Consider the following 25936-nt stretch of genomic DNA (forward strand, 5'->3'; position numbering starts at 1 on the left):
AAGTGCTTCAACTTTTCTCTTTTCTTTATAAACGATTTAATTACAATCTGTTATTATACATTATCAAAATACTTCAATATATGTATACCCACAATCTTGCCCTCCAGTTTTGCATCTACAAAGGAACATCATTCGAAAGATTGAAGAGGAAGACAGTTTGTATTAACCAGAATTAAACAGATTAAGTTTTAATTATAAACTTAAATAATTTAATAATCTTCTTTACTGAAAAACTGCCTAATTAGGTTGCTGACTATTGTGGCGTAACAGCATATCTCAATAAAGGTATGAAGAGAACGAACGAACAGTACAGGTAATTTTTCAGTTTACGCAGCGGATGTGTTCCTGTGAATGGCGACGTATACTGTTGAGGGTAAGGCGGGACCGGTGGTTCCCCACAACCTCAAAATCGCCATCAGTACTCTTGTGAATTGTCTTCAGCCAAGGTTACACAGTTATGGAGGTTTCCTCAACTATCGAACTTTTAGGATAAGGATTGGTGGAGGTCTAAAATTCTATCTTCTTATAGGTATCTATCATCACCATATTTCTATACTTCTTATCGCTACATAGTTTTTCATAGTCGAGGTTAAGTGTATCCCAAGGTGTTTGTGGGAAACACACCTTGCAGGAAATTCAGGTGTGTTTTAGCTGGAGAACCGGACATTGTCCGTCTTTGACAGCTCGCCTGGGCTGAGCTAGATCTGGACACTTCTATACATATGGTGCATCCATTTTATGCGAAAGAGGTTGAGATAGGGTGACGATATTTCTGTTTGGCCTATTTTCATGGGGTGATGTTGAGTGTTGCAAAGGGGTCTGATTTTTGGGGTAAAAAAGGAATGTTGGTAGCTCCATTAATCTATCTCAGGACCCAGTACTCCATGACAGGGAATTTCCTAATAAAAACAACCGGAATAAGGTATCTTCGTACATACTGGACTACTAGTTTTTGTTAATTAGCTGTAAAAGTACCATTAACAAGTGGTTGCATGGACGTATAGATGGGGTGCACAAAATTACCATTGAAAAGAAACGTGAAAGTTCCCAAAATAATTAAACTATGAATCAAAAACAGGCAAGGAGACAGCGTGATTGGCAGAGATTATTTGTCGTCTTTTACGACGGAACCATCAAGTAATGATGGAAGTAAAAAAAAAATATTAGTAGTTATTTTATAAGAGAGCCTATTTAGGCCAGAAATTTTACCAGTATAATAAGGTTTTGTATGACTGCTAGTATTACAAGTATTATTTTTTATATATGTCAAAAACTATGGGGAACATATGGCTACAAACGGTATCTCAAATTACTCAAGAAAGATTAGATTTCAATAAAAGTAAACAACCGAAAAAAGGACGGAACGGCGAGTTTGGACTTTAAAATTGGATTAAGTATCAAACTTACAACATCACAGCAGTGACTTCGCGGGCCGAGCTGTTCATCACTAGGCTGGCGCCTACTACCCCGGCCACTGCTATAAAAAGGTTCCTGGACATAGAGCTTGGGGTAAGGGTAGATGTTAGAGCCATTAAAACAAAATACCCATCATATTCCTCGTTTGTTCTGTCTTTTCCTCGGGCACATCTGCACGAGGTGATTAACCCAGCAGTATGGCCGACAGGGGCCTTAATTAAGCTATTCATCGAAACAAAAAAAGATACCAACCACAAGTCCCCTAGTATACAACAATTTGGGTTACATCCATTTGCAATCAATTGACATGATGCAAATGGATGTAACCCAAACAACACTAACATTTTTTTTCTACAAAATGTTAAGAGCCTTACTAACAAGCTACATACCTTGCAAACCCTGCCCCTCCAGGAAGACATTGTTTCATATGCATCTCGGAAACATGGGTTGATGAGGGAAAACAACTTGGATTTCTCCTCTCCTCCAGTCATTATCAATACATTGCAAACTCCAGAAAGGATAAGAGAGGAGGTGATGTTGCCATCTTCTATACTTTTCATGAAGCAATCACTGCAATTTTCAACAAAAATGAAAAAAAGGATCCAAATCTGCCTTGTATATCTCCCACCAGGACACGCCTCATCAATCAGAGAGGATCTTATCTCATGGATGTCTGCTCATTTATGCCCCAATATCCAAACAACCATTTTAGGAGAATTCAACCTGCCTCTGCCAAAGTACAAGGATGCAAAGCAAGAAATGGAAGATACCATGCGGACCTGGGGGCTCATACCACTGAATACACCACTGACCAGAGGAAATCAAGTCCTGGACAGCGTGTACCACAATTTTGAACAAATACAAATCATACGCTATAACTCCAAATTCGTGTCGGGCCACCTACAGTGTTTGAAATTGCACAGACACCTGCAACCTCAGTCGCTGTGACCAAACCAGCGGACCAGGTACAAACAGTAACTACGTTTTCAACCAACCTAGTCAGGCCAAATGTTATCCTCACTGAACTCAAAGCATTTAATTGGAATAACCTCTGCTTCAAACTAGTGGAAGAGGCAATTAATGCCATTTCTAACGAATTGAGACACATTGCTCTCATTGGTGCGTCGAAGACAATTAAAATCTCAAACACTAAGTGGTGGTTCAACTCCGAAACGAAAGATTCTTTTAATCTAAAGCAAAAATCCTACAGAACCTGGAAAAAGTCCGGTTCCATGCTAGATCATATCGCTTACGACAAACAAAGAGCGAATTTCCTGCGTGCTCAGAAAGAGGCACATCGTATATGTATATATATCTAGAGAAGACTTAGGCATTCCAAGCGTATCGTTTCCACACGGGGTCGTCAGGTGGAAATGGATGAAGACACGATCAAACTGTGGATACAGTCAACCTTCGACTCTGACCAGGAAAAACATCCGCCCGTCCCTGTAGCGACCATCGCAGATAACGCTAGGACCGAGCTTGCGCATGTTAAGGTATCAAGGGAGTTGATTATGAAAGCAGTAAACAGCCTTTCCAATAAATCTACAGTTGGTCCTGACGGATTTCCAATCTTTATTCTCAAAATATGCAGTTTCTGTGATTGACCTGTTACATCACCTCTTCAACCGCATCCTCGAAACAATATGGAATGTCTACCACGCTTTACCAGTTCCTAAAACTAATAAACCAAAAGATCCCAGAGACTACAGAGCAATCTATTTCCTGTGGACTACTAAAAGTGTTTGAAAAAAACGATACAGTCCACCTTAGTCGATCACTGCTTCAATGGGCGTCCAGAGCATCTTCATACTGTTAATTCCTAGGAGTTCTATGCTATCAAATCTATTAATGACCAGCTGTGAAATCCAAAAATCCCTTAACTCAAAGAAACAACTTGAAATCTTATTCTTGGACATACAAGCAGCTTTCGACATACTCAGCACAACAGAGCTAGTTAAAATTCTGAAGCATTATTTCAGAATCGAAGGTAATCTTCTTACTGTCTTCTATCAACTCCTCATCAACAGACAAATATTTATCGAATATGACCACAGATTGGAGATGACCACCACGACCTCTGTCGGCATCCCACAAGGGGGAGTTCTCTCATGATGGTTTTTCGCCGCAGCACTAGAGCCCTTCCTTGCAAAGCACCCAAACTTCATTTCATACACTGATAATCTTAAGATGCTGGTCACATCCGACGATCCAGCAAAAGCTGAGGCAGTCGCCTATGAAAATTAGATAGTACTGTTCGAGATCCAGGATTATCTAGGACGTCTGGGACTTAAACTGAATCCTCAAAAAGCAGCTCAGATGACTTTCACAAAAAGGAGGACTATTAATGAAATTATGCTCACAATAAATGGGACCACCATTAAAAAGGTTCACTCTCACACGGACTTGGGGTTGAAGTAGGATGATGGGCTTACTTTCAAAGACCACCTCAAGATGGCCAGACTAAAAACGCTTGCGGCGTACTGGGCAATCCGACAGGAGTTAGTCGGTCTTAGGCTTCGGGAGTTCGTCTTGGAATACGTCCGAAGAAATTTAACACCCGTACCGCTCTACGTTTCGGTACTCTGGTCAGGAGCTTCCTCTACTCAACTGAAGAGATTCCTGGGGGTTGAATATTGGCTCCTGAGATGGCTAAACAGGGAGATGGGCTACCCTTTCCCCATCTCAAGGAGTGTGCTCTATACAAACCTGGGCATGAAACCCTGGGAAACCATAGTCAAAGAGAGGAATCTACACACCTTGGCACAACTTCTATGCGGCCAAATGTATTCTCCTGATATCTGGGATGTTTCTGCAAACCCGCGGACCCCAACAAAGAACCCGGTGCAGTTCAACACTTTGTCTGCAAAATGCGCAATACCTTAGGTCAGTGTTCCCGGCAAATACGTTCGGAATGTACAACTTCCTGGGAATTGATGCTTCATCTTTCTGCAGCTCGAAGCGCTATAGACAGGACATAGTGAAAGAACTCTATAAACACGAACAATAAGCGCTTTGTGAAAAGAATTCCCTGCAAAGGCTTTCCTGGATTCACCACTGTTTATTATTGTTTGTTATTTATTTATTTATTTTGTTGTTTATTATTTGATGTATTGATTTTTACCTTATGTTTTTGCAATCTGTTTTGATCTCTTGCAATTCCAATGAATGCATTCAACTGGAATTTGCATAATGTACACCCTTCTAGCCGAACCAGGCTGTTCCAGGGGTGCCCACTGATGTGGAAATAAAATGATATTAATAATAATATAAGCCGACAGGTGAAAATTTCGGTTAAAAATCTGAAATGTTATGGCAGCGGTTTACATAAAAGTGCTCTTAAGGGAGTGTTTTCAAAACAGGTAGCTTTTTATATCAAACGTGGTTATTTGAGTACAGAGTGGGAAACGCATTTCAAACAAAAAAGAATAAAGACTTTCAGTAGAGAAAGTGTGCTCTAAACAAAGAAATTTGAATACTCATAGAATTTAAAGTTTAGAAAAACAGGAAATGGTAGCCACTTTGTAAATAACAGTTTTCCAATGGGCAGAGAAATAGTATTAAATTCGAAAGAGAAAATATGCAAGTTTCTGAGCGGAAATCAGTGTGTGAAATTTAAGTCTTCAAGGAAAATATGTAATTAATACGTGAAAAGTAAAGTTTTAAAGACACCTATCCTTCCCGGTCTCGCTGAATCAACATGTTTATTATTCGTGAAGTTGTTGTTGTTGGGTTTTTAGGAGCATTATCAACTAAGGCCATATTGCTCCGTGGATATGCGGTGGTCATTCTCTGACCTTTCCGCATTCTCCGTATTTGGTGGTCACGGGCTCGAACCCCGGTCTAATCAAGAAGCGTGTGCTACGCACTACTGCTCCTGGCTACGGAGGCACCAAATATTCGTGAAGTAGTTAAAGAGAGTTTTAGCTGTAATCGACGGTCATAATCGTTTATATAACATTCCATTGGCGGACTGCGAAGGTTGCATGTTATGGACCAGAGCTTTTTATTTCTTGCTCAGGCAAGATCTATCTCCATTAGCTAGATTTGGAAATGGTGAATTGAAAAGCTAAAAATTAGACTATACTTCAGAACTTCCTTGATAAAAACCTTTCTTGTATTTGATGGGAGACGGATCTGCAGAGAGACGACGCCACAAGGGGAAAAAAATGCAAGTCCTCATAACTTACAAAAGTAATATTGTAATAGAACCGAGATAAAATTTGACAGAACAGACTAATATGATTAATGCTTACAGTACTGGAATGCGAACGTTAGGGAAGAAATAAGTAATGGTAAAGATAAATTCAGAGAAAATGTCATTATTAAGGTAAGTAGAAAGGATTGAATTGAACGAAAGATTTATGAATAACAGGTATGAAGTAATGCAGTGTCAAGAATTTAAAAGGGAGAAGAATTAATTGTGAAAAGGCAGTGTGAATTGAGTAGCAATTATATAGACGACAGTCCATCGGAAAGAAAATATGATTAGAGAGCATTTTATATTAGCAAGTTGGTGTTACAACTTACAAGAATTGAATTTTATATTGGAGAAATAGTTGTTTGTAACGATAATTGTGTTCCTTGAGACGTATATTTGAATTTCATAAATTGAAATATATTTCTCGTAAAAGGTTGAATAATAGGTATTGTTGTTATTAGTTTGTGCTACAGTTTTGTTGAATTATCATTTATTAGTGGTGTTCTAACATGTATGTACTTATGTAAATAGCCTCGTGTAATAAATATGGCTATGGTAAAGAAAGCCTGCACGAGAAGCATGCAGAAGTTCGATGAAATTTACCGGTAAAAGTACTTTGCCGTAACGGCATTGGTATTGTTGCTCGCTTGGTAAAGAGACGGTGGGTGTTATTATCGGTCTGGAGTAGAAGTTGAATCTCACGGGAGCTTGAAACCCTCTAGAAGTTGGGGGGGTAACCTGACCTTTTTTCTTTAGAATCACTAATTGAATTAACTAATTGAATCACGAACAGAGTCATATTGGAAGTTCTGGCGTCGTAAAAAATGTTTGTAACGTAGTTTCACCGGTAAACTTTTTCGAAGTTTGCCGCGCTTCTCGTGTGCTTCCTTTGCCTTTTTTTTTTTTTTTCTTAATAAGAAATTTATCCACTAGTCCACCAGTGATTCTAAAGAAAAAAGGCCAAGTTATCCCTCCACTTCGGGAGGGTTTCAATTTCTACTCTTGACCGATAACACGCACTGTGTTTACTGGGCGAGCAACAATACAAATGCCGTTACGGCAAAGTACTTTTACCGGGAAATTTCATCGAACTTTTGCGTGCTTCTCGTGCAGGCTTTCTTTACCTTCGCTATAAATATTTTGGTATGCTACTCTGTGTGTCGGCTGGTTTGATTTCGATTTTATTAGCGCAAAAGCGACTAAAGCTATGATGCGCCACGACTACTGTGTGTCGGCCTCAATCAGATATATGCAAATTTGCTCAGATAAAGAAAATGACTTTAGATCCTGAATCTTCTCATCATAGTCAGAATTAGTGTTAGCAGTAGTATTAATATTGGAAAAGAAATGATGCAAGAAAGCAAGCTTAAAAAACATTAGCAAAAGAAAAAATAACCAAACCTTCGCATTTCACTTGTCCATCCCCTTCAAGTTTGTCTAGTCCTCCTTTGAATTTTCGGCAATCAACCACCCGTTAGCTAAAGACAATCTTCCGCACATCTATTCTGCAACCACCTTTCCTCATTTGAATTTATGCTCTCTCATGTGCATAATCTGAGCAAGAGAAGAATCCCATCAGCACTGAGTTTTCTCAATACATTTAAAGCCTTAAGCACCTCAATCAGTTCATCTCGCAGGTTTTTAAGTCTCCAGACGCCTTGCAATTTGCAGAACTGAAGCCCTTCTTGATAATAGCTCCCCTTTGTTTCCCCTCGCCAGTCTCGTTGCCCTTCTCTGTACCCGTTCTGGGAGCTCTACATTTTTTTTTTTTTTTTAGTAGTTGTTGGTGCACTGGCTTCTGTGGCCATAATGCACCTCCCAAGGTTTTTGCAGTACTTTGATCCAAGACCGAGGCGAGATTCGAACCCGCAACCTTTGGGTTGCCAGGCAGACACTTTACCCACCCGGCTAGCCCGGTCGGCTTACATCTTTCCTAAATGAAGCCTCCAAGACCTGTATGCAGTACTCAAGATGTGTCCTAACCATTGCCTTTTACAATGGGATAATCACTTCCTTCATCTACTAGCAAAATGCCTGTATATCATTGGCGAAACCCCATGACCTGACCTGGCAACACTGCTCTGAGGACTTCATATCAGAATGCACAATTACCCCCAGATCTTTTTTCATTTATTACTACCCTGAGTGTAGTAGTACTACATAGTTAGTACGTTAATCTGGGATTACTACTACCCATGCAGTACTTTGCATTTGTCAATGTTAAACCTCAAATGCCATTTCTCAGCCCAACTGCCTAATTTTTCTAGATTGTGTTTCAGTAGCATATCGTCATTAACCACCCTGCCTATCATCTGCGAACTTAGATATTGAACCTGGTATACCTTCATCAGTATCAATAATAAATGTAGACAACAACAACAATGGGCCCAGCACCAAACTCTGTGGAACTCCATTAATAGCATTAGTCCACTGATTACCATTCTCCCACTCAATTATCCTTTTATCCATAGCAGAGCAGCAACCTGCCTTTAATACCACATTGCTCCAATTTGTACAGCAATCTTTTATGTGCAGCGGTGTCAAAAGCTTTTCTTAAATCCAAGTATATGATATCAGAATTATTTTATTTTTTGTATCATAGTATTCAATCAAACTGGTCAGACAAGATCCCCCTCCCCCGACAAACCCATGCTGTGACCGAAGTATAACTGCATTTCTGTCTAGATGGTCTTGCATTACTTCTTTAACCAGTGTCACCCATTATTTTTCCTGGAACAGAAGTTAAGCTAACAGGTCTGAAATTACTCATGTCACTCTTTGATCCCCGTCGTTAGTTGGAGATGCAAGGATGCTCTCATAATGCAAGGAATCCAAGGATGCTCTCATAATAAAGGATTTGTTTACCTACTTTGCTGCCTCCTTTAATATAACTGGACAGATCCCATACACCCCAGGTGCCTTTCTAACTTCAGAAATTTCTCTTCCACTTTCCTTTCAGTTATTACAAGATCATTTATCTCCACGTACAGTTTGATAAACTTCTGGCATTCCTAAACAGTTGGGTTGCATTATGGGCTTAAGTGTGTGGAACTCTTGTCTGAGAACAACACCAAGATAATGATAATCAGTGGTTACTAATACAAAGGAAAATGGTGTGGAACAAACTTAAACGGAAAGGTTAACAAAGGTACTAAAGAAAGATATTGAAGGAATAGATAATACATATAATAATATAAAGATAAAAGCTGTAAAAATCTACGCCCCACAATTCATCAATAAGAAAAAAAGAATGACAACGACACAAATCACTGAAAAATTAGTAGTAGTTCTAGCCCGGCAGTGGTACCTCCCCATTTTGGTGCGATCGAGTCGCGCTACTCCTGCGAGGTGACCAACCTTGTTTATTGTTTTTTTTTTTATGGAAAACGTTTTTGGATTTTTTTTTTTTTTTTAATTCTTCATGCAGTATACCAATATATCTGCTTTTCTTAATTGATTTCCCTACTTTATTGTATCTTAATATATATTTTTTAATAAGAAAATTAAATATTTAATAGTACCTTTCTCTTTACATGTTATTTAAAAAAAATAATTCTACTGAAGATGGAAAAAAAGTTACAGCAATAAAATATAAACATGAAAAAATTAATAGTTTCTTTTATTTTTCCAGTACAAACAATGATCAGGAGCATAAAATTTCAATTTTGCGCATGCGCATATATTTCTGCTTATATATTACATATGAATGCAGCAATTTCTATTTAAGAAAATAAAACATTTAACTTCACAATGAACGGACACGCATACTAAATGACATAATAAATGTAACTGCAGTATTAATTTGCATTACATAAACGAAGTACTTGGAAATCTAGGTCTGGTTAATATCAGAAGAAAATTTTTCGGAAATAGCTGTTGTACAGAAAACACTTGAATTTTGTACAGTGGTTGCAAGTGATATTTTGAAATAGTCAAAATATCACTTCATATTTTGGCAGTAGTAAAAATATCACTTGCCCTATTGCAATGTCGTATATTGTATATTTGTATCATATACGACATTATAACAGGGCAAGTATTGTAATTTCAAATAATGGAAGTTTATTTGAGGCAATTCATCGGTTATGTTTACAACCACGGGATTCTTCTTCTTCCAGTCATATAGTTCCCTGAGGAGCTGTTGTGGCCACCAACAAATTCCTTCAACTGCATCGATCATGTGCTATACGAGCGGCATCGCAAAATGTCACACCCAAAAGTTCACTGAACTTTTGGGTGTGACATGTTGGAGGTCTTCCTTTAACTGTAGTTTTTGGAGTTGGTTTTGTTATGGTCTCTGTGACATCAGATAATGTGGTGCCATTGCCTACCACATGTCCGATTTTGAAAGGGGCCGGCTTTAAATTGCTCTGATGCTGATCCTTAAATCTTATTGAAGGCTGCATGGATTGAACAGGAACTTGGACAGCGAATGGTGTTGGAGCATCTGAGGATGATGCTGGCTGAATTGAGGGAGGAAGGGGAAGAGTCTGTACTACATGGTAATGAGGAGGTATGTAGCTATCTGGAGGAGCTGATAAGACTGTACCAGGTGCATAACCACGGGATACATCTAGCAATAACCGAAGTGCTATATATTACTGAAAACAGTTCAGATGCATACAGTGAGAATATGAAGATGGGGTACTCTCTGAATCTCGTGATGAGTCTAATCATATTTTGCGTTTTGGGGACATTGAATGTTCCGATTTCAAAAACTGTGAGTACATTTTCTTCGAGCAAAACTCGGAAGATGATCAAATTATTTTTAAAAAATCACAATTTCATATCATTAAAAAAGGACAGTGTTATTCTCTACTGTAAAACAAGTTGTAATAGCCAGTAACCCATGTTAAACAATTTTTTAAAATAAATGTTGCATCAAAAATGTTTCATCAGATTTGAACTAAAATTATATGGATGACAACCACATATCTGTTAACTGAATGTGTGAAGCAGAAGTATAATAGTATACTCGTTTGAGTGGACTGTAGCTCGAATAAATCACCATAAAATACAGTAATGGTAATAGTCTTGTCAATGACTAGTTAGAAACTGGTGTGATCTACATAGTTGTTAATTTATATTAAAGTAATTATTGCAGAGTTATCTCATATATTTTGCAATCAGTGAGACTCCGGTAGAAGCACACGTAGTGATATAAACTTGCTATCTAATTAATGGAGGTTTTCGGCATTTATTTAAAACTATTAACAAAATTAACTATAAATTAAATAATTTATATAAAGAACTAAAATTTTATTTGGGAGAAAGAAGAAAAAAATAGTGCCACTGATAAAATATTTAAATAAACCCAGAGGGTGTTGTATCACATTCGGACAATGACTTTCGAAATAACCTCTCAAAATAAAATAAAAAAATATGCGAACTGTTACCTTTATAAGGAAAATAATGATAAAAACGAATAAACTACATCAAAGTATCAAGAAGATAATGCACTGGATGCTGGAAATTCAGTCTCGCAGAACAATTAGAAACGCCAAATTCGTATTTCTTTACGTTTTCTGAACCTTTTAATGATTATAGTAAACATTCATTGATAAACTAAACATAAGTGAAAGGACGGGGGAAATGACGCAGAACATTTTATTTCTGTTCAATGCACTGGTATAAACAAATAAAACCGGCATTGACTGGGAGTGAGCGTGTTTTTGTTAATGCTATTTACCCCCCCCCCACAAAAAAACATGATTAAGTAACAAATCCACTGTTGCGTTGTAAAAAGTTATTTTGAAACACGAAATGCGTTTTAATACATGCTTAGGAGAGCCAATAGCTATTATTCTGCATCTGCCAAAACAAAATAGACTTTAGAACAAGGCTCTTACCCATGGATGTTTGCAAAAACAAGTGATGGGCAGATCTAGCTTCGCAATGGTTGGCTACTAATCATGATTTTGCGTTAAGAGTGCTGTTTCGCTATCTATTCCCGTTCGTAATTTTGTTTCCCGATTTAAAACCAGCGGCAAAGGGGAGAAAATCCCTTCCCCATTATTCCCTGTCGTGCTGATTTAAAATCGGAAGGGGCTTTTCTCCCTTTGCCTCTGGTTTAAAATCGGGAAGCGATTATCCTCCCACGACTAGATCTTCCAATAACTGCGAAGCTAGATTTGCCCATCACTTTATATCGCAAAGATCCATGCTCTAAACACTGACAAAAAACTATCATTCATACTGTCGTCAAAAAGTCTGTCCAATTCCGCTTTGAACTTCACAAACTATCAACCTAGACCACTGTTGCAAGTAATTCATCCAATGATCTGCAACATACTTCCAGAGTTTTACTCCCCAAAATTTTGTAATTGTGTTCCCCGGTTCTTCTCTCTCCTAACAGTGAAATTATACATACCTCAGTCATTTTACTGATTCCTTAAGGGCCTTATATACCTCTATCAGATCTTCCTTAAGATGTCTAGTTGCCAAGCTTTGCAGCCCGCACTTTCTAAACCGTTCTTCATATGGGCATCGATTAGCATCCCTCACCAATCTGGTTGCCCTTCTCTGAACCCTTTATAGAAGTCTTTTCTTTCTTTTAAGTGTGATCTCCAGACTAGAACAGAATTTAAAAACTGTCTCCGACAGTTTTTAAATTCAAGGAATTAATCGTGGAAGCATTCAAGGAATTAATCGTGGAGGCTACTAAAAGTTTCATACCTATTAAGAAATATTGTTCAAGGTTTAGGCCTAAATGGTTGTCAAATGAACTAATGAGACTCGTAACAGAGAAGAAAAATGCATGGGATGCATATAAATTATCAAGCGACTCAGAAGCCTATGGCAGATATAAGTTAATCTGTAATCAAGTCACAAAGGAGGTTTGGCAGGCAAGGCAGATTACGAGAAATCCTTGGCAAAAGATGCTAAGAAAAACAGCAAGGATTTCTTTACTTATATAAACTCTAAAAGGAAGGGGATGAAACTGATTGGTCCACTTGACATCGATGGTTCGACTGTTGATGATCCTGCTCAGATAGCAAACAAACTGAATGAGTATTTTGCATCTACATTCACACATGAGGAGTTATTAAGGTTTGAAAATGGCAGAAGGTTATCAAATTGTAGCAGGGTGCTTAATGATCTTGTAATAACTGAGAGCAAAGTGGAAGAGAAATTGTTGAAGTTAAACGTAAGAAAAGCACCTGGGGTGGATGGGATCTATCCAGTTATATTAAAGGAGGCGGCAAAGCAACTAAGCAAACCCTTAGCCATAATTATGAGAGCATCCTTGGACTCAGGGGAGGTTCCCACGGACTGGAGATGTGAAAATGTATCCCCAATTCACAAAGGGGGATCGAAGGGTGACACGAGTAATTACAGACCAGTTAGTTTAACTTCTGTTCCGGGTAAAATAATGGAGTCGCTGGTTAAAGAAGCACTGCAGGATCATTTAGACAAGACTTCAGTTATAGCTCGGACACAGCATGGCTTTGTTAAGGGAAAGTCTTGTCTGACAAATTTGATAGGATATTATGATGTGGTTACAAAGGAACTGGATGCAAAAAATAATTTTGATATCATATATTTGGATTTCAGGAAAGCTTTTGACACTGTTGCGCATGGAAGACTATTGTACAAATTGGAGCAGAATGGTATTAAGGGTAAGTTGCTACAATGGATAAAAGGATGGTTAAGTGGGAGAAGACAGAGGGTGGTAATCAATGGGTACTGCTCTTCTTGGACTAATGTTATTAGTGGAGTCCCACAGGGTTCGGTGTTAGGTCCACTGTTGTTTTGTATATTTATCAATGATATTGATGAAGGTATATCAGGCTTAATGTCGAAGTTTGCAGATGATACAAAGATTGGCAGGGTTGTTAATGACAGTAATGGCAGTGTGCTACTGCAACAGGATCTAGATAATTTGGGTAGATGGGCTAAGAAGTGGCAACTGAAGTTTAACCTTGACAAATGCAAAGTACTGCATATGGGTAGAAGTAACCCCAGAGAAACGTACCAACTGTGTGGTACTACACTTAAGGTGGTAGAAAATGAAAAAGACCTGGGAGTAATTGTGCAGTCAGATATGAAGTTCTCTGAGCAATGTAGACAGGCTGCCAGGGCAGGTCATGGGGTTTTGTCAATGATATATAGGAATTTTGCTAGCAGGGAAAAGGAGGTGATTATCCCTCTGTATAAGGCAATGGTCAGGCCACGCCTTGAGTACTGCGTACAGGTCTGGAGGTTTCATTTTAGGAAGGATGTAGATTTACTTGAGCGTGTACAGAGAAGGGCAACAAGATTGGTGAGGGGAATGAAGGGATCCTCTTACCAAGAGAGGCTTAAGTTCTGCAAATTGCAGTGGCTGGAGACTAGGCACCTGCGCGGTGATCTGATTGAGGTATATAAGGCCTTGAATGGGTTGAGCACGCTAAATTCTGATGGGATCCTTCCACTTGTTCAGATTACGAACCTAAGGGGGCATAAATTCAAATTAAGAAAAGACAGATGTATAATAGATGTGCGGAAATTTGCCTTTAGCCAGCGGGTGGTTAATTGCTGGAACAAATTTCCATCTGTCGTTGTGGAAGTTGATAGGTTGAATAAATTTAAGGAGGAACTGGACAGGCATTTGGAGGGAATGGTGTGATTTTTTTTTTTTTTTTTTTTTTGGCTGATGCTGCATAAGCTCATACATTTGCTTTCTTGCATCACATGCCACTACTACTACTATTGTAAATGCGATGTCGCTATTATCTTATACAAAGAGATAATGACATCCTTTCTTCCTACTTGCAAAGGTCCTGTCCTGTATATCATAAATAAAACCACTAGCCGCCTGTTTACACTTCATGGAAAGTTTCATGTGTGACTGAATCGTAATCCCTAAGTCTTTTCTTCCTGGATCACTTTTAACTGCACTTCCCCTATCTTGTAACTCCTGGACTTTGTTCCCTAGGTGCAAAATCTTACATTTAGAAGCATTAAACTTTGGTGCCATTTTCCAGACAATTCCTACACAGTTGGTAGAATCGCCGTCTTCTCCAACCCGGGTGGAAAAGAGCCCCGACGATAACGTGAGAAATTTCTTAATGGACCTTTTTCACAACGTGGCTGAGTTAGTCGGTCTCAAGCGAGGTAGCATGGTTTTCCCCCTCCCGAAAACTCGGGTTTTTTGTCCAACAAACAGAAAATCGACCACAGAACACACCCAATTTACAGAGAAGTATATACAGAGCATATAGTTTTAGTCGCTGATGTTCCTAAACCCTACTACTACTGTCATTTTAAAACAAAATGTCTCTTTCTTTCTTTCTGGTCTTGATTTAGAATCATATACATGGCTGCTAACGACTCTTCCATACTTAAAATACAATGTGGGCTGCTAACTTTACTAATGAACTGAGAATTTAACCTGTGTTTTCTAGGCTTGTCATGCAAAATTAAGTCAGTTGAGAGAATTTATTTAAGATTATACTGAAAACATTTCGATGATATACTTATCTGATATCCCATAACCGAGGCCGAATGAACTTATCAAATATTGTGAAGCTGAATTAAAAGAACTTCTGTTTGGCTTAAGTATTTCAATGAATTTTATTGAACAAATTCACTTAGGAATTTCCAGTTTTTCTCTCTCTTTTTGTTTTTCTTCCCTCATCTAATAATAAGCAAGCATTCACTTTCCCGTTTTTAGTCTGCGAGGAAATACAATATATCCCCTATGTGTTATTGGCTAAAAATCGGTTAAAAATACAGGCATTTTTACCTATAAGCTCTCGTACACATTTACACTCACTGTGCAGGGTTCAATTTACTGTGTTCGCAAGAATCAAGCTGCCCCCTTCCTTGGTATACAAACACAGGTTGACACCGACATAAAAGCAGAGAGAAAACGCATTTGGGCCGAACTCGTCTCCGTCTGGCACTCTTTCGTCAACTGTGGACAAGGGTCATATTACCAGGAACTTTCTTCCCTTGGTTTCTTCCATTGATAAGAAGTGCCTTAAATGGTTTACATCAAACCTAGAGACCTCATATCTCTTAACTAGACATGGCTCCATCAAGTAAAAGCTGCGTGACCTGGGTCTTTCTGAAGATGATCAATGTTTCTGTGTTTCTGTGAAGAAACTGAATACTGGGAACACTTAATCTCTTCTTGCACCATTTATCTTGACCTTCGCAACGACTACTCACAGATATCCTGACTACTATGCAACCTATTAGTGCATTAATCAATTCCAAACATGTTTTCACAGCTTTTTCCACATTTGCTCCATCAAGAAAAAGCTGCGTGACCTGAATGTTTCTGTGAAGAAACTGAATACTGGGAACACTTAATCTCTTCTTGCACCATTTATCTTGACCTCCGACAACGACTACTCACAGATTTTAACCCGACTACTATGCAATCTGTTAGTGCATTAATCAATTCCAAACATGCTTTCACAGCATTTCCCACATTTGCTACTTCTCTCTTCGAGCAAAGACGCCTTATCCTGGCATCAACTCCTCCACAAACCATCCAACATCCAGCTCCCAATCACCTATAATGTTTCAGCCTGCTTCTCCAAGTCATTACTCGATGGGTCCCCATTCCCTTCCTTCTCATCCAGGTGGGATTTAAGTGCAAACCTTGGCACAATGCAAAACTCGGGCCGTCGCTCCCGAGTAGGATCTGCTGACGACGAACTCTCCGTCGTGGAATTTATATGACGTCATGCTAACCTCTTCTGGGGTCAGGATTGATACTGACCTGTGGGAGCATCTGTCTCCCATGACTTTCTACCCCTGGGGCCAGCCCCCTTCCCCACTCTTCCCATCTCCAACAGTCCCCCTTCGCTGTGGCCTGCTCTTTTTAACTACATTCTAACCCACCTTTCTCCGCTATTGCCTTACTCATTCTTCCAAACTTTTTTTTTGTCTCTGTCAGGAAGCTCAGGCGACTCTGGCAGAGGCCAACCGGAGTAAAATGGGCAGCCTGGGTCACCTCTCAGTGGTGGTAGCGGGCAACGTAGGGTCCCACTAGGGGCCATGCGGCCAAGAAGTCAGAGACACAACAGAACATAACGCTACTCTGACTCAAACCAGACATTACACTTTTTTTGGCTTTCAGAGGTTCTGTGCTTCTCCACAAAGTATAATGGCGCAGATGTGAAAAACCACCGGAGGCGCCTTCCACAAAACACTATGCCACTATTTACACTCACTGTGAGTGTACAGTTTGGTTGAATTTACTAGAATGGTATAGTGGTCAGGGGCAGTTCCAGGTAGGAGCTAAAGGTTTTGATCATAAGAGGAGAGGTATTAGCCCTCCCCTTATGATCAAAATAAGGTGGCCTTTTTATTGCTATATGATGATTAAATCTTAATGATACCTCTGAACAATGCTTTAATTCCTTTTAACGTACTTAGCCTTAGCCACTCTATTTTGAAAATTCTGGGATCCCTGATAGTGGTTGATCGACGAATACGCGCAACAGCCAATAAAACAAACATACGTCAAAGTGGTTGACTGACAGGTTCATTCGGCCAATGAGCGAATGTCAGAAAATTATGTTGTCGTCGAAGCGTTTCCCATGTACTTTAAATCAAATTCTAGCAGTCAGTCTTTTCTTATTTACTTTCACGCGAATTTTCCTACATCCTTTTAGTCCCCTTTTGCAGTTTTCTTTCTTAATGTTAAGTTTTTTTGTTTAGGAGCATTAGCAACTAAGGCCATATTGCTCCGGGATATGCGGTGGTCATTCCCTGACCTTTCCGCATTCTCCGTATTTGGTGGTGACGGGCTCGAACCCCGGTCTAATCAAGAAGCGTGTGTAAGCACTGCTGCTGCTCCTTCCCACCTGGCTACGGAGGCACCTAATGTTAAGTGCATCTTGGTTAATTATGCGTTGCCAACATGACATTTCCTTGTAATAATATTTCAATCTGCCCAAGATGACTTTTCCATCATGATATCAGATGGTTTTTAATCATCAACGTACTGAGTTGTCTATGAAATTTTATTTGCTTGCTGTAGTAAAACTGATCCACTTTCATTTTTATTTGTACAATCTGTGTGTGAAAATACTTATGCCCACTATTTCTTTAGTTTTAATATGGTATTTTATCTTTCAAAGTGTACTTTATTCGGGTTAATATTTTCGCTTATTCAATGAGCATGGTCGAATTTATGCCTAAACAAAGCCAGCAACCAATTCCGGAATAATTAAAATAAAAAGAGCGTTAAATAAGGTCCACCGATTGCATGGTTTTCTATCTGTGTATTATCCCCATACAAATCATATTTATTTTAATTGAGAAGAAGACACAGATAGAGAACTATGAATATAAACTTTACTCGCAATTTACAGTAACTTTTATGGGAGATATGAACAGCCTTTGATCGGGCTTCGAATAACTTGCAGTACTCTCTCGATTATCTGGATTGCTGAATAACCGGCGTCTAGGGCCCCCGGAACCCTAAGTCAAGTCAAAAAGAAATTCATTACAGGTGTTTGTTTATATTTTGTAATGTTCTTGTAGACAAGACTGTTGAATTTCTCAGAAACCTCATCCCACTGCTTTCTGCGTCATAAGACTCACGAAGGCTTACATATTTCAGTAAACCTTCGGTTTTACTATTTATATAGAAATTTTAACATCCTTTCCCGACATTTTTTATATTGAATGTGTGAATCCATGTGAAAAGGAACATTGTTTTTGTCCTACTGAAAAGAAATTTAAGCTCATCAATAAATATGACAAAGGTGCTTAACTGTTAATTCTAATGAGGCTCCACTCGATTACATGGAACAATAAAGGGACGCCGCGCTTGTTGACATGATGATGTTTCGCAATTTACGCTTTATCATTTGCAAGAAATAAAACTAAGAGAAACTTCAACTGTTTTACTTTTTTTCAAAAAAAATAATGTGGGTTTTGCCAAAGTTTCTTACGCCGTAGCATATTTTTACTAAATATGAATAGAGTAGTGGTGTGTGTATATATATAATAATAATAATAATAATAATTATTATTATTATATATATATATATATATATATATATATATATATATATATAATAATTATTATTATTATTATTATTATTATTATTTTATATATATATATACACACACACACACACACACTAACTGTAATTATATATATATGTAAATAAATTTACATCTGGTTTTTTTCCCCGCATTTACATTTTTTTCCCCATCACATTTACGAGTTGTTTCTTTCCTTTTGCAGATTATCTAGGGTTTAGATTAACTGAATAAATTTACTTTACATCCTTCCTTCCCCCCCCCCCATCCCGGATAATCTTCGGTGTACTGTATTTCATAGATACGAGCAGGGGTGTGCCGCCAGGAGCTCGGTCAGACTCGCGCAAGCCAGTTTTAAGATTTTGAATGGTTCATCGAACAGTGCGTAAGACCGCTAATTATGCTTTATAAACTGTTAATCCCACGTGTTACCGACAAACAACGACACTTTCAAAGCTCCTCAACCAACGAACATAATTCCGTGCCGGTGGCCAGCTATTGTAGTTGCGCAATTAAAGAAACGGCCATCTTCCTTGTGTGGAATATGGGAAAGTAGAGCAAGACCAACATTAGTGAGCCCGATGATATAGCGAGCTCATTGATTGGCAGCACACCGCTGGATATGAGAATAATTGCATGTAAATGAAATGAATCAAGAATTTGGCAGGAGATTAATCAGTGAGAGGAACTCTTACTCTTGAGCATTCCTTTTCCAAAAATTGTTACATCTCGCTCGACCGTAGAACAGTTCCAACGCTGATTTCGAAATTGTTGTTGACACTCCAGTATGCTAAGTCTGATTCCTCTAATTATGCTCAGCATAACGTCTGGATATCTCTCGCATAAATATCTCTGTCGTCTTACTAAACCAGGCAAATTATCGCAAATCACTTGCAGTCCAGTCGAAGAGACGTGCAGCTGACTAAGAAGCCTAAACAAAAAGAAACACGTCAGAGTACTGGTGCGCCATCTTATGATCTTAAAATTACTGATAAATGGTTTATAAAATGTGTTTAAAGTCAGCAATGTAAGACTGTGGTGAAGAACGAAAAAACTAAGCAAATTCTCTCATAATTATAATTACGGCAGCTGCATATCCTCCGAAGGAAGAAGTTTACTGACTTTTCTGATAGATTATAGTTCTTCATAATAATATATATTTTTTTAATATTATAGAATCCTTTGGAAGAAAACACTCTAAATGGAACTGGATGCCAAAAATAATTATGATATCATATACTTGGATTTCAGGAAAGCTATTGATACTGTTGCACATGAAAGACTACTGTACCAATTGGAGAGCAGAATGGTATTAAGGGTAAGTTGCTACAATGGATAAAAGGATGGTTAAGTGGGAGAAGACAGAGTTGTAATCAGTGGATACTGCTCTACGTGGTAAAGTGATGTTCCTCAGGGTTCGGTGTTGGGCCCGATGTTGTTTTGAATATTTATCAATGATATTGATGAAGGTATAACATGCTTAATGTCAAAGTTTGCAGATGATACAAAGGTTGGCAGAGTTGATAATAACAGCGATTACAGTATGCTGCTGCAACAGGATCTGGAAAAGTCGGGCAGATGGGCTGAGAAGTGGCAACTGAAGTTTAACATTGACAAATGTAAAGAACTGCATATGAGTAAAAGTAACCCCAGAGAAATGTACCAACTGGGTGGTGTTACACTCAGGGTAGTGGAGAACGAATGAGACCTGGGAGTATTTGGGCAGTCAGATATGAAGTTCTCTGAGCAGTGCAGATAGGCTGCCAGAGTAAGTCATGGGGTCTTGTCAATGATATACAGGAATATTGCGTGCAGGAATAAGGTGGTTATCCTCTTGTACAAAGGCAATGGTCAGGAGACACACCTTGAGTACTATATACAGGTCTGGAAGCCTCATTTTAGGAAGGATGTAGAGTTGCTAGAACGAGTACAGAGAAGGGTAACAAGACTGGTGAAGGGAACAAAGAGGTGCTCTTATGAAGAAAGGCTTAAGTTCTGTAAATTGCAGCTTCTGGAAACTAGGCACCTGCGAGACGACCTGATTGTGTTGTATAAGGCCTTGAATAGATTGAGCAGGCTCGATGCTGATGGGATTCTTCCTCTTGCTCAGATTACAAACCTTAGGGGGGCATAGATTCAAAATGAAGAAAGACAGTTGTAGAATAACTGTGCGGAAGTTTGCCTTCAGCCAGCGTGTAGTTGATTGCTTGAACAAACTTCCATCTGTTGTGGTGGAAGTTGATAGCTTAAATAAATTCAAGGCAGAACTAGACAAACATTTGGAACGAGTGGATCAGTGAAATGGGAAGTTATGCTAATGCTAAATAATATCCAACAGTCAAATGTAAAAATTTGACTATTGAATATTTTTGGAACAATAATTCGATATTATTCATAAAAATAATATCCAATAATCTGCATGTGTGTCATACACAGATTACCGGATCGTCCCCTCACATTATTATTATATTATTTCTCCCTGACTGGGGGTTCCACCTCGTGACGGATATTACTACCAAATACACAGGGTTGTTGTTGTTATTTCTGGTGTTATTTTTGGTCGAGGAACTCTGACTATCCTACAGGTGTTCAAGGATTGAGACTTTATGGAATTCCTTGGTGTTTGCTGGGAGACCTATTTGCTGCTATGCTGTTATGCAGGGTCTTTGGCACCATACCGATGGTTGACACAATGATCGGGATGGTCGTTACTTGTTGCATATGCCACATCTCTTTGATCTCCTGTCTTAGGTTCGCGTACTTACTGATTTTTTTTCCCCATGGGTTTTCTGCAGGTTACCAGTGTTGGGTGCCGCTATTTCAATCAGATAGGTAGCCTTTTCCTTCTTGTCCTCAAGGGTTATGTCCAGTCTGTAGTGCGGGATTGTCCTATCCGTTATTATGGCGCGGTCCCAGTACAGCTCTAGTATTGCCTGGGGTTCGTACTTGTAGTACGGTACACTTTCTTATTCTTGGACTAACTGGTATTTCCTAGCTAGCTTCTGATGTATTATCCTGGCTACCTGGTCGTGTCTATGAGTCTACTCAGTCTGGGTGATCACCTTGCATCCCGCGGTGATGTGTTGGATCGTTTCTGAGGCCAGGTGGCATTGCTGACATGTGTCATCTGACATTCCGGGCTCCTTTGCGATGAATTTTCTATAGTTCCTAGTGTTGAATGGCGAGGATAAATCCTTTAGTCTTTGGGTAGAGCGTCCCGCTCGTGAGCCATGCATTGGAAGCAGTTGTATCTATATGATCTTGATGAAGATCATTGTAGTGTCTGCCATGGAGTGTCTTATCTGCACATCTTTCTAGCTTCGTTTGTATCTACTGGATGGGGGTTTGTTTGTTTGTTATTTAGTTTTTAGGAGCATTAGCAACTAAGGCCATATTGCTCCGGGATATGCGGTGGTCATTCCCTGACCTTTCCGCATCCTCCGTATTTGGTGGTGACGGGCTTGAACCCCGGTCTAATCAAGAAGCGTGTGCTACGCACTGCTGCTCCTTCCCACCTGGCTACGGAGGCGCCTGGATGGGGGTGGACTCCTCGCTTAGGTTGAGTGGGATTATACCGTTTGTCTATCTTCCTTATGGCCTTATTATTATTATTACTCATATTTTTTCTCCCTGATCGGGGGTTCCACCTCTTGACGGGTATTGCTACCAAGTACACAGTGTGGTTGTTATGTCTGGTGTCTCCAGCTTCGTTATTTCGTATGTATGTACGAAATGAATACGTACATCATTTCATGATGTACGTATTCATTTCGATGCTCCACTTCATGCGTTGGCGTTTTCTCCCTTCCTGGGTGATCACTAGCGCAGTTGCGCAGGAAGCACTTCCAGTTGGTAGGGCTGGATGGTCTTGCCCTTCTCTTGTTGTAGCCATACGGGGGACAGCGCCACTCGCTCCATTGTCTTCCTCGGGAGACCGTCTCTGATTTTTCGAACGACCCCTCTGCTTAAGGCTTGAACGCGAGTGACTTTATCCTGCGCCACACTCGATGCAGTATGATTAATATTTCTCTGCGACATCATCCATCTATGGAGGTGGACCTGTTTAGCTTCGGCTTATGTCCAGTGGTAGTTCTTGCGAGTGAGGCCAGATGGCGTCACAATCTGCCTTAGCTGCACTCCCACCTTGGGGTAGGTCCTTGGAGCAACTTTCACGATGTTTATTTATTTTATTAATTTTTATTACTATTATTATACCGGTCTCCCAGCGTGACGGAGTCGCGTTCGCTTCCGTCAAGGCGGCACTGTGACGGAGTCGCGTTCGCTTCCGTCAAGGCGGCACTCGAACACGGGTCCATCAGGCTGGTAGTCCAGTATTATTATTATTAATAGTTACAAAAACAGCAATATAAAATTTCCCAAGAATGTACATAAAGAAAACAAAACAGTAAATTGTAATCTATAGATAAAAACAAATAAATGAAAAGAGGAGGGATCAGTCAGATTTAAGCGAGCAGGTAGCAGAAAGGTTGAGCACTGATATTCCTTCACACACATTACAGAATCAGAGTCTTAAAACTTGCAAGATGAGTCAATTTTAAGGTTCAGGTAATGGATGAGGTTAGCAATTTCAGTTGTCTCTTGAAGTGTCCAGGGGTGTCAAATATCTTAATAAAGAATCTTAACACGGTATTACCCCTCAAACATCACTGAAAGGGATCAATATGGCGGTCGAGGCGTTCTCGTCTGGGGCAGAGCCACCACAAGTAGGTAGGCGAGGTAAGCGTCGCTGACGGGCGGGCAGTTCGGCGCCAAAATTTTTTTGGACATATACAAGTCGGACCTCGGTTTAACGAACTTCTTTATAGAGAAATTTTCTATTTAGCGATTTTTTTTTTTTTTTCAAATTCCTCTGGGTAAATTACATTTATAATAGTTTCAGTCGAACGAAGAAAATTTCCATTTAACGAACAGATTACGAGACTTGACTGGAAACGCATAACCTCTGGCCTTCGGGCAATTGAGTCAATTAGTGCTGCTGCTAAGCACGAATTAAGAACCAAAGGGATTATCATTCTGCAACTTAGCGTTACTCTTAAAACCTAACCAACCGCCTGTCCCACATACCCAGAAGTCGTGATAGTCATCTGATTGCTTTTATACAATCAGATGATCAACGCGACTTCCATCATTTACCAGTATTCAACATGGCAGGCAAATAATTCATTTGAGATAAATACAGTACATGAAATTGCAGGCATGTTAAGTTGCTTATCTGGATCTGTGTTTCATATTTATATTTTGCAGTTATAAAACCTTTTTCTTCCAGTTCTCTGCCCTCAGGCAGGTTCATAGCTCCATTGGCGCGATGCTTCTTTATCTTGTGCTATACTTTTAATTCCTGCATAATTTCCTCTTATCATCCGATCCATCATTCCAATTCTCCTCCTCCCAACAGTTCTCTTCCCACACATCTTCCCTCAGTCCCTTTCCTCTACATGCATTCTCTTCTCAATACATATCCAGTATATGTTATTTTGTCTCCTTAATTCTTTACTAACGTTCTCTCTTCTACTTTCCTCAAAATCTCATTACTCACTCTTTCTACCCAATTCACCCTTTCCATTCTTCTCCTCTACACTCACATCTCGAAAGCTTCTAGGCATCTAATCTCCTCTTTCCCAGTGTCCGTGTCTCGGAGCCATAAAGTACAACAGCCCATATTAATGTTTTCACCATTTGCTTTCTTAATTCCTTCTTGAAATTTCTTCTCAATAGTTCTTTTCTATTACTAAATGTCTCTTTGCCCATTGCAATTGTTTTTATTTCTTCCAGACTTTTTCTATTTTCTCTCATTATACTTCCCAAGTATCTGTCGACCTGTTGCAATATTATTCCATCTAATATTACGTTGCTCCTTCCTGGCCTCTTTGAAATTAACATTACCTTGGTTTGATTGCTGTTAATCTTTCATATTTTACTCCTTTATTACTTATACAGAGCAAGGAGCTCTGTAATTCTTCATTATTAGCAATCAATATCTAGTCATCTTATTATCTTTATCTTCTCCCCTCCTATATTTACACTTCCTTTCAGCTCTTCTTTAAATTGATTCATCATTGCTTCTGCGGGGGACATGGAACATCCTTGCCTTACTACCAATGGGAAATCACGGAATAATTTCAAAAAAATAGAACAGAGGAAGCATCCCAAAAAATTCTTGATTCGCCTAATAATATGGTTACTATCACTGGCATTGCCGCTTAGTTTCCAGAAGTAAGCACTGTAAGGAAAAGATTAAAAATACGTCATTTCGATTATGAAGGTAGAGAGGAAGCTATTCAGGATCCGCAGCAAATTTTCAAAATTAATTTTTTCTTTCAAATTATGGACACAACCACTTTCTCGTTAACTGAAAGGTTTAGAAATATGAAAGAACATATAGAAATATTTAAAATATTTTATAATATTTCTGAATTTAAAAAAAATGGTCATATAACGATTTCTTAAAAAAATTTGCAAGGTTTACATATTAAATTAAGTGACATTGAACGTAATGAGTCTGATATTGATGGTTTAGCATTACTGAAGAAAAGAGTACTTCAAATTTATATTAAAGACAATATTACTCCATTTGAAGTGTTACAATATATTTTTAAAAACAAGTTTAAAGATACTTTTCCAAGTGTAGCAATTGCATTAAGAATTTATGCAAATGAGGGGAACAAAGGGGTGATCTTACCAAGAAAGGCTTATATTCTGCAAATTGTAGCGTCAGGATACTAGACGCCTGCGAGGTGATCGGATTGAGGTGTATAAGGCCTTGAATGGGTTGAGCAGGCTCAGTTCTGATGAGATTCTTCCTCTTGCTCAGATTATGAACCTGAGCGCGCATAGATTCAAATTGAGGAAAGACAGTTGTAGAATAGATGTTCGGAAATTTGCATTTAGCCAGCGGGCGGTTGATTGCTGGAACAGACTTCCATCTGTCGTCGTGGAAATTGATAGCTTAAATAAATTCAAGGAAGAACTGGACAAACGTTTGGAGCGGAATGAGAGGTGAATGGGAAATGGTTACCCCCCCCCCCGCTTTTTTTTGGTTGATGCTGTATAAGCTTGCTTTCTGACCTCATATGCCACAACTAATGTTAATACCCTTTCTGACTTTACCAGTTTCAGTTGCCTCATGTGAACGGATTATTCAAAAATTATTTACGATTGACAATGTCTCAACAACGACTCAATAATTTCAACAGAAAATTATCATTAGGAACAAATAAACATAAATGAAATAATTAATAAATTCGCATCTGTTAAAGCAAAGAAACAAATTTGTGTAATTTTTAACTCTATAATTTTCCTTTTATT

General features: G+C 39.0%; 1 protein-coding gene across 1 annotated transcript in view; it reads right to left on the minus strand.

The window, feature by feature from the left end:
- LOC150086928 (protein Wnt-2b-A-like) overlaps positions 1-25936 on the minus strand; it is a 123600-nt gene that overhangs the window by 25192 nt on the left and 72472 nt on the right. The window contains exon 2 of the mRNA XM_090372327.1: positions 19306-19541. Within this exon, the coding sequence (XP_090228453.1) occupies positions 19306-19541 (236 nt within the window). The remainder of the gene's footprint in view (positions 1-19305; positions 19542-25936) is intronic.

This window comes from Mastigoproctus giganteus, chromosome 4 (assembly GCF_048544385.1).
Source record: "Mastigoproctus giganteus isolate SK-2022 chromosome 4, ASM4854438v1, whole genome shotgun sequence".
NCBI classification, from domain to species: Eukaryota; Metazoa; Arthropoda; class Arachnida; order Uropygi; family Thelyphonidae; genus Mastigoproctus; species Mastigoproctus giganteus.